Source organism: Stegostoma tigrinum, chromosome 13, assembly GCF_030684315.1.
Source record: "Stegostoma tigrinum isolate sSteTig4 chromosome 13, sSteTig4.hap1, whole genome shotgun sequence".
In the NCBI taxonomy this organism is placed as follows: Eukaryota; Metazoa; Chordata; class Chondrichthyes; order Orectolobiformes; family Stegostomatidae; genus Stegostoma; species Stegostoma tigrinum.
The window spans coordinates 25,917,266-25,930,836 of record NC_081366.1 but is presented as its reverse complement, the minus strand read 5'-3'; the positions used below and the strand labels follow the sequence as shown (position 1 = coordinate 25,930,836).

The following is a 13,571-nucleotide window of genomic DNA, read 5'->3' as shown; positions in this document are numbered from 1 at the left end:
AATATGGAAAGTCATCTTGGGGCCTGGGATGGGGGTGAGGGAGGAGGTGTGGGAAATGCAGGAGATGCAGTCAAGGGCGTTCTCGACCACTTTGGGGGAGATGTTACGGTCCTTGAAGAACGTGGACATCTGGGAAGTGCGGGAGTGGAATGGCTCATCCTGGGAGCAGATGTGGTGGAGGCGAAGGAATTGGGAATAGGGGATGGAATTTTTGCAGGAGGGTGGGTGGGAGGAGGTGTATTCTAGGTAGCTGTGGGAGTCAGTGGGCTTGAAATGGACATCAGTTTCTTGCTGGTTACCTGACATGGAGACTGAGAGGTCCAGGAAGGGGAGGGATGTGTTGGAGATAGCCCAGGTGAACTTGAGATTGTGGTGGAAGGTGTTGGTGAACTGTTCGAGCTCCTCTGGGGAGCATGATGCGGTGTCAATACAGTCATCAATGTACCGGAGGAGGAGGTGGGGTTTGGGGCCTGTGTACGTGCAGAAGAGGGACTGTTCCACGTAACCTACAAAGAGGCAGGCATAGCTTGGGCCAATGCGGGAAACCATGGCCAACCCCTTTATCTGTACGACACTTCCTACAAGGATCGCAAATGCTCCCCCACTGTGGTCGAGAACGCCCTTGACTGCATCTCCTGCAACACATCCCTCACACCCCGCCCCCGCAATAACCACCCTAAGAGGATCCCCCTCATCCTCACAGACCACCCCACCAACCTCCGGATACAACGCATCATCCTCCGACACTTCTGCATTCTACAATCTGACCCCACCACCCAAGACATTTTTCCATTCCCCACCCTTGTCTGCCTTCCCTCCGTGACACCCTTGTCCGCTCCACACTCCCCTCCAAGCCCACCAGACCCGACACCTTCCCCTGCAACCACAGGAAGTGCTACACTTGCCCTCGCACCTCCTCCCTCACCCCCAACCCAGGCCCCAAGATGACTTTCCATATTAAGCAGATGTTCACCTGCACATCCGACAATGTGGTATACTGTATCCACTCTACCCGTTGTGGCTTCCTCTACATTGGGGAAACCAAGAGGAGGCTTGGGGGCCGCTTTGTAGAACACCTCCGCTCGGTTCGCAATAAACAACTGCACCTCCCAGTCATAAACCGTTTTAACTCCCCCTCCCATTCCTTAGATGACACGTCCATCCTGGGCCTCCTGCAGCCCCACAATGATGCCACCCTAAGGTTGCAGGAACAGCAACTCATATTCTGCTTGGGAACCCTGCAGCCCAATGGCATCAATGTGGACTTCACAAGCTTCAAAATATCCCCTTCCCCACTGCATCCCAAAACCAGCCCAGCTCGTCCCCTCCACCCACTGCATCCCAAAACCAGCCCAACTTGTCCCCGTCTCACTAACCTGTTCTTCCTCTCACCTATCCCTTCCTCCCACCTCAAGCCACACCTCCATTTCCTCCCTCCTAACCTCATCCTGCCTCCTTGACCTGTCCATCTTCCCTGGACTGACCTATCCCCTTCCCACCTCCCCACCTATACTCTCCTCTCCACCTGTCTTCTTTTCTCTCCATCTTCGGTCCGCCTCCCCCTCTCTCCCTATTTATTCCAGAACCCTCTCCTCATCCCCGTCTATGATGAAGGGTCTAGGCCCGAAACATCAGCTTTTGTGCTCCTGAGATGCTGCTTGGCCTGCTGTGTTCGTCCAGCTTCACACTTTGTTATCTTACAGTGGTTTTGAATATCACATTATATTGTGGGTTAAAGATGAATCGAAGGTTAATTCTGTATCACAGTATTGACCCAGGACAGCATGTTACGTTGCACAGTAACATTTTGACCTTAAACTGTATGTTGTGTGGAACTGTATCACATCAGTCCAGAACAATGCACTATCTAATTAATACAGAACATTATGTTCCAGTACAGGATATCCCAAGGAATACATTTAAAAGACAATGCTGGAGAACACGCATTAAGCAGCTGTTTTTAATGAGAAAGTAATTCCCCAAAATATTGTAGATATTTTGCAATGACTTGATGGTGAACAATCAGCCAATTTCACTTTTTTCTTTCTGTCCATGATTAGCTGAATAGTCAATGAAGGATGCAGGTTCACTTGCTATTCAGCTGTTTATTCACATCATTTGACACTTTTGATCACCTGCAAAGACTTGTTATCGCCTGCAAAGACTCTGTCAACACTTCACTCACACTATTTGTACTCATCTGTTGACACTCAATTACCTGGAATTTTCTGGCTGTTATCTCTCTGTCTACATGCCCTGTGCCTGTGTGCTTCCCTCCAAGTCACCTGATGAAGCAGCAGCACTCCAAAAGCTTGTGACTTCAAATAAACCTGTGGGACTATAACCTGGCATTGTGCAGCTTCTGACTTTGTTCACCTTAGTCCAACACTGGCACCTCCACACCAAAGGGGCTCCACAGAGCAATTATTCACTTAGACTGTATTTGTCAAAACCACACAAACAGAACCAAACCAAATCACACAACATATAGCAGGCTCAATGATGGAAGCACACCTCTCATGCCTCATTACCTTAAACACATCTCAGCACTGATGTCTCCCGAGCTCGAAATAAAGAAAAACAAGCTTTCATAAAATAATAGAAATTATAACAGAGCAGAAGATCTCTGAGTAACAGGAACTCTCTCCTGTGCCCCACTTAACTTCATATCCTTTTATTATTCTTCTTTTCAAATATTTCAAATATTTCGGGGTGGCACTGTGGCTCAGCGGTTAGCACTGCTGCCTCATAGCACCAGGCACCTGGGTTTGATTCTAGTCTTGAGTGACTGTCTGTGTGGAGTTTGCACATTCTCCCCATGTCTCTGTGGGTTTCCTCCGGGTGCTCCAGTTTCCTCCCACAGTCCAAAGATGTGCAGGTTAGGTGGATTGGCCATGCTAAATTGCCTGTAGTGTTCAGGGATGTGTAGGTTAGGTGGGTTATAGGCGGATGGGTCTGGGTGGAATGCTCTGAGGTTCAGTGTGGACTTGTCAGGCTGTTTCCACGCTGTAAAGATTCTGTGATCTTTTTTCCCTTGGTTTTTATTCCAGTCTACTACTCAATATTCAGCAATGATGACATAATCAAAATTTTACTAACCCACAATGTAAACACCTTTCTGTTCCTTTTCCTCTTGGTCCCTTCCCTGTTGTGCACCATTGGAAAGGGTGTTTTTTAAAACTATTTTTCCTGGTAAAGTCCCTTTGTTTTTCTCTATCGCAGCTCCTTGTTTCTCATTGGCCTCACTATCACTCTTTATTTACTTGTCTCTCTGCCCCACTATTCAAGCCCTAAAAGTTCTCTGAGTCTTCTCCCCACCCTCGTCACCCTCTGACCCAGTCTCTTTACAGCAAAATCATCAACTGCCGTCCAAGCCCCTGTTCTCAATTCATTTTCCCCTGTTTGTTTCTTTTGAGGGGTGAAAAGGTGTTAAAGAATTTCTGGGCAGGAGCGACATCACCATGAGCTAGCCATTTCGCTGTGGTTACATATTACAGAAGTAGAAATGTTCCTGTGGGCAGAAGATTTAAAGCATGAAGATCTCCCAGGATGAAGTACCCATCCAATCTAGTAAAGCTAGCAACCCTAGTTCAGAGTCACAATGTATTTACAGGTTGAAACAGCTTGGCCATGGATATTACCAGATATGTTAAGAGTATATTGGCCAAGTGTACAAAAACTGGAAAATTAGCTCTACATTTGATGCAACAGGATTGCTTTCTTGTGCTTCAGAAATTATATTTGTTGGCTATGGTTAGATAACATTAGATTAGATATTATTGTCACATGTATCGAGTTCAAGAGTACAGAGATACAGTGAAAAGTGTACAGAGTCACCATTCTCCAGTCCCATCTTCGAGTCCAATAGTTAGAATTAAAGACAAAAACTGAAATTAAGGGAACAGAAAGAAAAGAGAAAGAAAATGCCCAGATCTCTGCCACTGCTGCCATGTGACTTGAGCTGGGCTTACTAGTGCAGTCTGCAATGGACCACCAATGCCACCACTCCCACCACCGCTTCTCCACCATCAGTGTCACCATTCACTGCTGGCACTGATGTTGCTGGTTCTGCCGCAGGCAAGGACCTCAAGGGCAATAGCTAAGGGAGAACTGTAAAGAAAAGAAAAGTGGAAGGAAAAGAAGAAAAAAAGAGAAATAGACAGGAGAAAGCAGGAGCCTGAATGCTGCTACTCCACTGCCACCATCTCTGATGAAATGAACAACAGTGTTTACAATTCAAGTGTCTTGACAGGTACAAGTAAACTAAAATGCACTCTGTAAACACAAATCATTTGATTCTCTCAGCACTGTTAAGGTAAGTTGATGCTTTACTTCCCTCTAGTGGTTTTATAGTCTATAACTGTGAACTGAAAGCTGGAGTCATGATTTACCCACAAATACTTTAGTCATGAAGTACATGAGACTGAAATAGTGCTATATTAGTCGAAAATGACTTTGGATTATTGGGCCATATGTAGCAATTCCCTGAAAGTAATTGTAACTTTGTTAAAAGGCAGCCACTGTTAGTTTGTGCAGAGTTATGCAGCAAAACAAACAGTGATAATTAACTTCAAAGTTAGATCCAGTATTTGCCAGATAGATAAAGAACAGGATGTTGAAATGTGTAATATGGGAAAAAAGGAAGGGAGAACGGAGAATGGGCGGGAGGGATAGGAGGGTTAAGGAAAGAAGAAGGGAGGCAGGGAAAAAAAAGGTCTTGTTGTAATTTACAGGTGAAAAATAGCAGTCTTAAACAATTGATGGGCATCTTGGTGCCACAACATGGTAAAGAAAGCAGTCTGTGAGTGAATAAAGTATTGAGTTTTGGTCAGACTTTATCAGGAGTGGCTGAGTTCAATTTCAGCCGTCGCACATTAGGACAGATCTCGAATTTAGGATGTCGAGGATTTGTTTAACCAGGGATTGTATAGGCTAGAAAGAGCAAAAAGAAATCCTTCCTCTGGACAGTGGGTTGGGGGTGGGAGTGGTGGCATGGTAACCCTCAAAAAGTGGGAAGTAAATTTTAAAGTCATCACTTAGGCTAGGTAGGAGTGAAATTGAAAGAAAACGTGTATGCAAAAACCCATGGACGTGTGAGTAGTCACTGTAGAAAAGGCTGTGGGTGAATCGAAATTTCCTAGCTTGAGAGTGATAAATTTTGTTCAGTTCAGGATATCTGGGGATATGACCAAAGTCGGGTAAATAGAGTTGAAATGCAGCATGCCCGCAAAAGGCAATTCTGAGACTGAAAGGCCTATATTCCTGTCCCTAGGTTCCGATTCACCATAAACAAAAAATAACTAAATGAACTGTGGATGCCGGAAATCAGAAACCAAAACAGAAATTGCTGGAAAAACTAAGCGGCTCCAGCAGCTTCTGCAGAGAGAAAGCAAATTTAACATTTTGCTTCTGGTGACCCTTCTTCAGCAATTGATGTTTTTGTTCCTGTTTACCAAACTCACTTTTACTGGTTTCGTCAACGATAGCAGTAAAGAAAAGTGACCAGGCCAGTTGGCGGCCAGCTGCACTGCCTGCCTTGCATTTCTGCCATCACGTCCCAGGGAAATTAATACAAAATACTGTAATATTTTATATAAAAACTGTTTAGAGAACTCTCGTATGTCTAAGTCCAAATCAAAAAGTTGACAACTCTGCTGAAAATCAATACCGAGGCATACATCACATTATTTTAAAAATATTAATTTTACCAAATATAATAATTCTTACTTTTGTTGCTTTTAAAGGCAGTGATCTTTTCGTTTCTGAAGTCAACAGAGCGTTAGAAGGTGACCCAATGTTCATCTTCTCACTAACTGTTCGCAGCTTGACTTTGTAGACTGGATCTACGTCATTCTCAAGTGAATCGATCTCTGTGACCTGCAATCCTTTATAGAATGAAAATGCCAGTGGCAGCTAGAAATTATAATTACTTGCTAATAAGACAGATATCGAGTAAATAGCAATTAGTATATATGTTTGAGTCAGCTAATGGTCACAAATTTGGCTTGAGTGTCAAAAAATATACTTTTCTGAAGTAAATCATTATTTACTTCCTTTGGTCCCTCTCACTTCCATTAATAATAATTAATAATCATTGCAGCTCCACAAGAAAATGTTTAATAATTTAAGGAAAAATCAAATGAAAAAGCCTTTCATTGTTTGTTGGTTAAATATTATATTTTCTACTCCTTTTGTAACCTACATCAGGCATCTACAAATACCATTTGTAGAGGAACCTGAAATTATGTGCTAATTTCCCATCCTTCTTTGTGACTCTTTGTACCACCCACAACCTTCTGAAATCTCAGATTTCACTTCTGGTTTATTAGTCTTGGTCCTTTAGGGAAGGAGATCTGCCAGCCTTACTTAGTCCTATAAGGTTAATATGATCAACAGTGTGGTTGATCCTCAACTATCCTGCATTGAGGCCGAGCAAGCCACAATTCAAGGAAACACAATAAATGTTGGCTTTGCAAGTGAAACCGAAATCCCATTAAGTAACAAAATAAAACAATTTTGCATGGAAATGACCATGTGAGGAATCCTGAACAGAAACCAGTGGGGCTTACCTGACTTAGTGGCATGTGGTTGCCTTGGATCAGCTGACAATGCAGTGTTATCTATGTTTGAGTTATAGAGAACCTTATATGATGTGCTGTCCGAAATAGCTTGGCTTTCAATTTCCGAGGTACATGGTATATTGGTATTAGGACCAACAGCAGATGATAGAGCTTCTGTTTCAGTGCCACATGGGATGTTGGACTGAGATATTACTGAAAAGCAAACATCTTTTGACCTTGTACTGTGGCTGTTTTCTCTCATCTCCACCACCTCATTGTTGGTTGAAGGCTGGAATTGACAAAGATAAAAGCCAAGTGTCTTACTCAATAGAAGATTGAATCCAAGAGTTAATAAAACTCAGACAGTTTCAGAATTTGTTTGCTTGACTCACTGGAGTCACCAATGTTAAAAGGTCCACTCTGTATACATTTTTCACTGCAGGGTTCTGCCACAGTCTAGAGAGAATCAGGCTCGCATGCAGCTCTGTATCTTGGGCCTGTTGTTTAGAAGCTATTAGGGTCTCTAGTCCTTAGCCTTTACACCTTCTCAACTCCAACCCCCTTAACGTCCTTCACAAGCTCCATGTAACACATTATTTTTCCTATCACTCCCATATTCCTTTATAGTTATCTGCATACTCACCAAGTATTCACCATAGACAGACATCAGAGGTCACATGGGGCTAAAAAAACCTCGAATAATCTAAGATAGCTGTCAGTCATATATGTTTAATAATGAAAAATATCTTTTTTGTGAAACTTATTCAAAGATTTTCAACCCATTAACTTTGCAATCTGTTCGAAATATGAACAAACCGCTGTTCAGATTTCACACCAAAGAGAATTCTCCTTTCATAGCCTGTACAAACTGTCAACCAAACTATGAGCTCAGAAAACTGTGACGAGGAAATTGTACCTTTTGAAGCTGAACCAAGCAATCTTAATGCTATAATAATAGCCCTTGGAGCGATGTCAGCAAAGAAGTGTATTGAAACGATATAGACTGATGAGGCTTTGTTTCTAATGTTCAGCAGATGCTGGTTAGTCGATGTATCCTAGCCGAGGCTCATTTTTTGAAATCATACTGATAGACTCCAACTGTGTTTGTTAATGTTTAAAGACCAGAGAATTTAAAAATAACGTCAGCTTAAGAAACTTAAACCATTTGTATTATCCTTCAAGAAGGATTAAATCTTCTCCATCAATTCATGATTTCTTATATTGCAAATTAAGCTATTTCAGCAGCCAAAATGGAATTGAACTCAGCATTAAGTTCAAATGGCCATGTTGAATTTAGTTTTGCTCCTTTGTGAATTGCAACATGATCTGTTCGTATCAAAAATCGGATCTGTTGGTAATAGGATTGGGAATTCCTTATCCAGATCTGACAAGTTATTTGTATTTTTTGGCTTCCCAGCCACTATCAGTTCTGAAGAAGTGTCACTGGACCTGAAACATTAACTCTGCTTTTTCCTTCACAGATGCTGCCAGACCTGCTGAGCTTTTCCAGCAACTTTTTTTTTGTTCCTGATTTACAGCATCTGCAGTTCTTTCAGTTCTTAAAGTTATCTATATGGGTCTGTGGAGCCTTTCCAGTTCTGTATAACTCCAGCTGATAGTGTAAATCCTGGGCTAAGCCCACCGGAAGCTTGATCTATTGCCTTCACTAGTATAATACTTATATAAAACCAATGACCACTTTTAGAATTGAGAAAATGATGACCTGGTGGTATTATCACTGGACTATAATCCTGAGGCCCGGGTAATGTCTGGGGACCCGGGTTCGAAATCCACTATGGAAAATGGTGGAATTTGAATTCAACAAAAATCTGGAATTGAGAATCTCATGCCTCATTGCTGAAGGCCAGTAAAAGCCTATCTGGTTCACTAATGTCCTCCATGAAAGGAAATCTGCCACTCTTACATGGTCTGGCCTACATGTGACTCTAGACCCATAACAATGTGGTTGACTCTTAATTGTCCTCTAGGCAATTAGCAATGGGTAATGAATGCTGGGACAGCCAGTGATGCCTATATTCATGAATGAATAACAAAAAAGCCATCTTGGAAGGCAAAAACACAACTTTACTCCTTGATGCACACTCTCCTAAAAATGCTTCCCTGCTTCTTCCATACTCAACTCAGACCAACAATGAGATACTCAGAGTTCTTTGTAAATAAAACAGACTATCATTCATCTGTCCCTTTGTATACTTCTTTTTTGGATAAGCTACATCCTGTCAGTGTCTTCTCTAGCCGTTCAACTGTAATCTCTATAATTTTCCCCCAGTTGTTCCTTGCTCTTCAAGATAGTTTGAGCTATGAAAACCTCATCCCTCAATACCATTCCCACTAAATTCCTAATCATTTATCTTCCTTCACCAGATGTCATTGTAAATAAATCCTTTCATCAGGCACTGGGCCCAACTTTTCAATAAAGTCATCACATTTTCCCTTAAATCAGTGTCAGATTCCAATCTAGCCACTTTTTCTACCAACATGCTGAAAATGCTAAAATGTTCTTAAGCAAACCTGCAATTCTCAAACACAACTATGAATGGGTAATAAATGCTGGTCCCCCAGCCAGTGATGCCCAAATCCCATGAATGAATAAAAAAGAAAATATTTTCACCCAGTAATATTATATTTGCCACACTACATTGGATCTTGAAGCGTGCAACTTAAATTTCTTGTTTCAGTATCTTCATTACAATAAAGCCTAAATTTCTTCCTATATCTAGAAACCCTTCCAAACGCTCTGAATTTCCTATATCTATGACTATAGGAACTAATGCATGTCACCTTCCCTTTGTGCCACTAAAATCCCACTTCCTGAAATTTCCTCCAAAATTCTCTCCATCTTGTCACATGCTTCCTCTTCTTCTTCTATGTTATGGTCACCCTGTCTGATTTCTAGTTCATTGGCTTGTTCTTCCCATGTTTCTGTGGTTATTTTTCTTTGTTAAAGTTACTGTAATCCAAGATTTTGATGCAAAGGAACACTACCTGTGCAGTCAATATTATAGATGTTGACCAATTGAAGCATAGATATCACCAACTTCGCACAGACATGGGAAACAAACATTTATCTGAAGTAACATTTCCTTTAGAAAATCTTGTTGTTGTTATCTTAGCAGAACTAGTAATCCTATTTAAACTGAATGACTTAATTTATCCACTAAAATTAAGCATACTATTAAAATATTAATTCATGAGCTATTTCCTAGTGTAATTTGTGAGACTATATTTTTATCATCTTTTATTATTCATTCACAGGATTTGGAGTCATTAGAAAATTCAGCACTTATTGCCCATCACTTATTGTCCTAAAGAAAGTGATGATAAATTATATTCTTGAATCCAACAGGCACTGAGGATACTGAGGTTTCAGACATATTGTTGCGTGTCTGGAATCACACATCCACCATAAAAGACGAGAGCAGCTTTCCTTCCCTAACACAAAAGATTATTAAAATGACCTGACTGGTTACCGTCATGATATTAACTTTAATTTATTTTAGATATTAATTACTTATTTTCTTCAGTTGGGGATGCAATGGTGTAGTGTATTATCTCTGGACTGTTAACATAGAGATCCAGGAAATGTTCTGAGGATTTGCGGTCGAATCTTGCCACAGCAGACTGTGGAACTTGAATTCAATAAATATCTGGAATTACAGAGTCTAATAATTTCCCACAAATCCATTTTTGATGGTTGCGAAAACCCATCTGGTTCACTAATGTCCTTTAGGGAAGGAAACTGCCATCCTTACCTGATCTAGCCAACATGTGACCCAACACCCACAGCAATGTGATTGACTCTAACTGCTTTCTGGTCAAATAGAGATGGACAATAAATGCTGACCAAGTCAAATGATGCCCTTCTCTCGTGAGCGAATAATAAAACAAAAGTACTGCCCTATTGGATTATTAACCATGCAGCGTAAACATGATGTTATCATACTTCTGAAAATAAACAAACATTTGGCTGGAATTTTCAGTCTGTGAACAACATGGGCTGTGTTGAGAATGTTGGAAAAATCATTTGAGATGTTGAGCAATGACTTTCTTGATGTGGAGACCATATTCCCCATTGCCAACCAGAGCTTAAAAGATCAAGATTCTGCCTTGACTTGCCTTTCAGTACAAGTACAAAGCCAAGAAGCTTGTCATGGTTGTCAGTCAAGGAGGTGGACATGTTGCTATACAGCACTTATACGCCATCTCCATTGTGGGCCTCCACGTACAGGTCCAATGCAACACATGTGCTTCAACTGAATGGCTATGTCTCAAAGTCTAAGAGGTATAATACTGACACAAATTAAGAGAGAGACCCTTCAGCCACAGGAGCCCCAGCACAGTAAGTCAAAGGCATCATTTGATATCAGTTTTGGGAGACTGGGCACAGTCAGTCCAAGGTTTAGTGATCATAAGGAACATTCTTCATAAGGATGAGGTTCCAAATGTTAAGTACGCCATCATTTTGGCCCTTTCTGCCGTATGGCTGGTACTTTGTCCCTGGAGTGAGACAAAGGCCGGGCTTGGCTAAGATGAAAGTGGGTAGCATAGCTGTCAGTGCTGATGCAGCTGGAGGAAAGTAACAAGGTGTCCCAAAAGAGTGAATTGAGATGCAGAGGTCATATAGGATTAGGAGCTTTGGGGGGCTAGTATCAGTGAGAGCAAGTGAGGGAAGATGTTGCTTGCGACAGTCAGGGTGTTCAAGCATGAGTCTTAATGGGAGGTATGTACAGTAACACTGATAGAAAGAGTGCGAAGTAGCAGGCAGAAGATGGTGGCACCACCCTGTTGAAGCAGAGAAGTTCATAACCTTCTTTTTACACTTCTAGGAATTCCCTCAAACTGTGGCAACTGCACTGTCCCAATGACAACCTTGGACCAGGCTGGTGGGGTTTGTTTTATGGTCACCGCTGCTTGTTCTTGGTGAAGAGGATGGCTCTCATCTGCACCACATTATCCATCAGGCACCGCGGTTCCCTTTCTACAAAATGAGGCATCAATTTCCCCTGTCTGACATACCCAGGACAAATGTCACAAAACATGCAGGGCAGCTCCAGCACTTGACAGGATGCATAACAGTCTTGCTTTTTAAATGTGGTAATGATGTCAGATATCTTAGCCATAGTGAGTACTTTCTGCCTTCAGTGAGTGGGTGAATCAGGCTAATGTTGGCAAATAGGGCGCCACAGGGTTGTGGTAGAGGATTAATGAGTCATGTTTGGGATAATAGCACAAGAAAATCCCCAACCATTTTGTGAATAGAAATTGTCCATGAAATTCAACAATAATGGCACTTAGGTAATTTTTGGTAAGATTCGATCCTTTATATTGGGAGAAGAATTCCTTTTCCAGTGATTAGGATTTTGAGTGATGTTGTCTGGTTACTATAGTAAAACCAATTCCGTTGATAAGCAGATTTTCACTCTTTACCTGCACTGGCGATTTTCTGCCAGGTGTAAGGAATTTTGGTCTCACACTACGAAATCCTTTTGCCGCGAGACTGTTTTGGGGTTTTCCTTTCGGAAAACTTGGATTCCAAACTATAAGAGAAAGAGAAAGTGAAAGATGCTTTTGAGTACATTGGTTTGAACGCCGCACTGGACCAAGCCTTCAGTGGGAAAAACTGAAAACACTCTCAGCCACTGACGAATTTCTCAATAGCTTTCTTTTCAAAGGTTTTTCCAATAACACTAGCTTGACTTGTTACATTGTGTACAGATTCTCAGAAGCACAGTCACTAATGTGAATTCAGAGCAAGTTCAATAACCAGCATTGAATGAATATCTTAAATCTGTGGGTACTACAAAGATCATATATGGAAACAGACAAAGATTTATGAAGGAGGCCCGTTGGCCTATTGTTTCCAAGCTAGCTAATAATGAGCCATCAGTTAGTTCTACTTTATAATTCTTGATCAATAGAACTGCAGGTAAAGCACCTAAAGAGCAGAGCAGAGATTTTTAAAAAAAAATGCATTCAGGATGTTTGCTTCTACTATCATTGCAAGCATTGAATTCCTGATCTTCAATAGCCTCTGGTTTAAAAAAAAATCTATGTCCTGTTTTCTAATGCTTCCATTAACAACTTTCAATCTATGCCTCCAGTCACAATTTTCTCCACCACAGAAATGGGCCTTTCTTCTTCATTCTATCTAGATCTGTCAGAAGTTCGCACATTTTGTTGAATCTCTCCTTCGCCCTCTCTTTTCCAAAGTAAACAATCCCACTTTAATCAATCTTTCCTCAAACCTGCAATTGTTCATTTTTTAAATAAACTTTAAAGATAGCTCAGTTACTTGCCGCAGGGAGAGAAAAGTTAGATACATTTCTACAGTAACCAAGTTAATGACTGTAAAAATTTGCAAGATGGGAGATAAATCTTGCAATGCTTGCTGACTCCAGACTCACTCAAGGGAACATCTTTTTCCGGATGCCTTAAGGCCCCATCAGCTCTATTTCATCATAATCAAACTGACAATCCCGATTATGCTGGTTGATTTGTTTAATTCAAGGGAGATTACATAGTCTTACATTTGTTAATTACTATGTCTATAAACATTGGTGCAATTTCACTTCAACTTGATGGTCAGTATTATGTCTGGAGGGAAAATAAGCTACAATGAGTGAGAAAGCATAAAATGATGGCTAGAGAGTCAACAGAGTACAATGTTACACCTACTTCTACATATAACCTGTGTGTTCAATACCATTAACTACTCAGTAGAAACTGTAATGGATCACATTAGCCATATAAGTGTTACAGCTAATGTGGGATTGAAAGATGTTTTGAAATTGCACAGCATCTGTAGAAATTGAGCCTCTAATAATTGGTATTACATTAATTTCTGGGATAGAAATTGGTTTAGTTCATTTTCGGTTGAGTACAATGCAGTGCATGAAGAGCAAGTGGCATTTTTGTATTTAAAAAATGAACACTTGGGTGATAGTTAAGAGGTAGAGTTCTGCAAGGCTGGATCTGTGAATAACCCAAGGA

At 41.2% G+C, this 13,571-nt stretch overlaps 1 protein-coding gene across 11 annotated transcripts in view; it reads right to left on the bottom strand.

Moving 5' to 3' along the window:
* Positions 1–13,571, bottom strand: part of LOC125458562 (sorbin and SH3 domain-containing protein 2-like) — a 99,521-nt gene that overhangs the window by 66,295 nt on the left and 19,655 nt on the right. For 10 of the 11 annotated variants that reach the window (XM_059650619.1, XM_048543952.2, XM_048543959.2 and 7 more), the window contains 3 exons: positions 12,009–12,118; positions 6,570–6,849; positions 5,728–5,885 (listed from right to left, as the gene is read on the bottom strand). In XM_059650619.1, coding sequence (XP_059506602.1) covers positions 5,728–5,885; positions 6,570–6,849; positions 12,009–12,118 — 548 coding nt within the window. The remainder of the gene's footprint in view (positions 1–5,727; positions 5,886–6,569; positions 6,850–12,008; positions 12,119–13,571) is intronic. The other variant, XM_048543962.2, reaches the window with a different exon arrangement.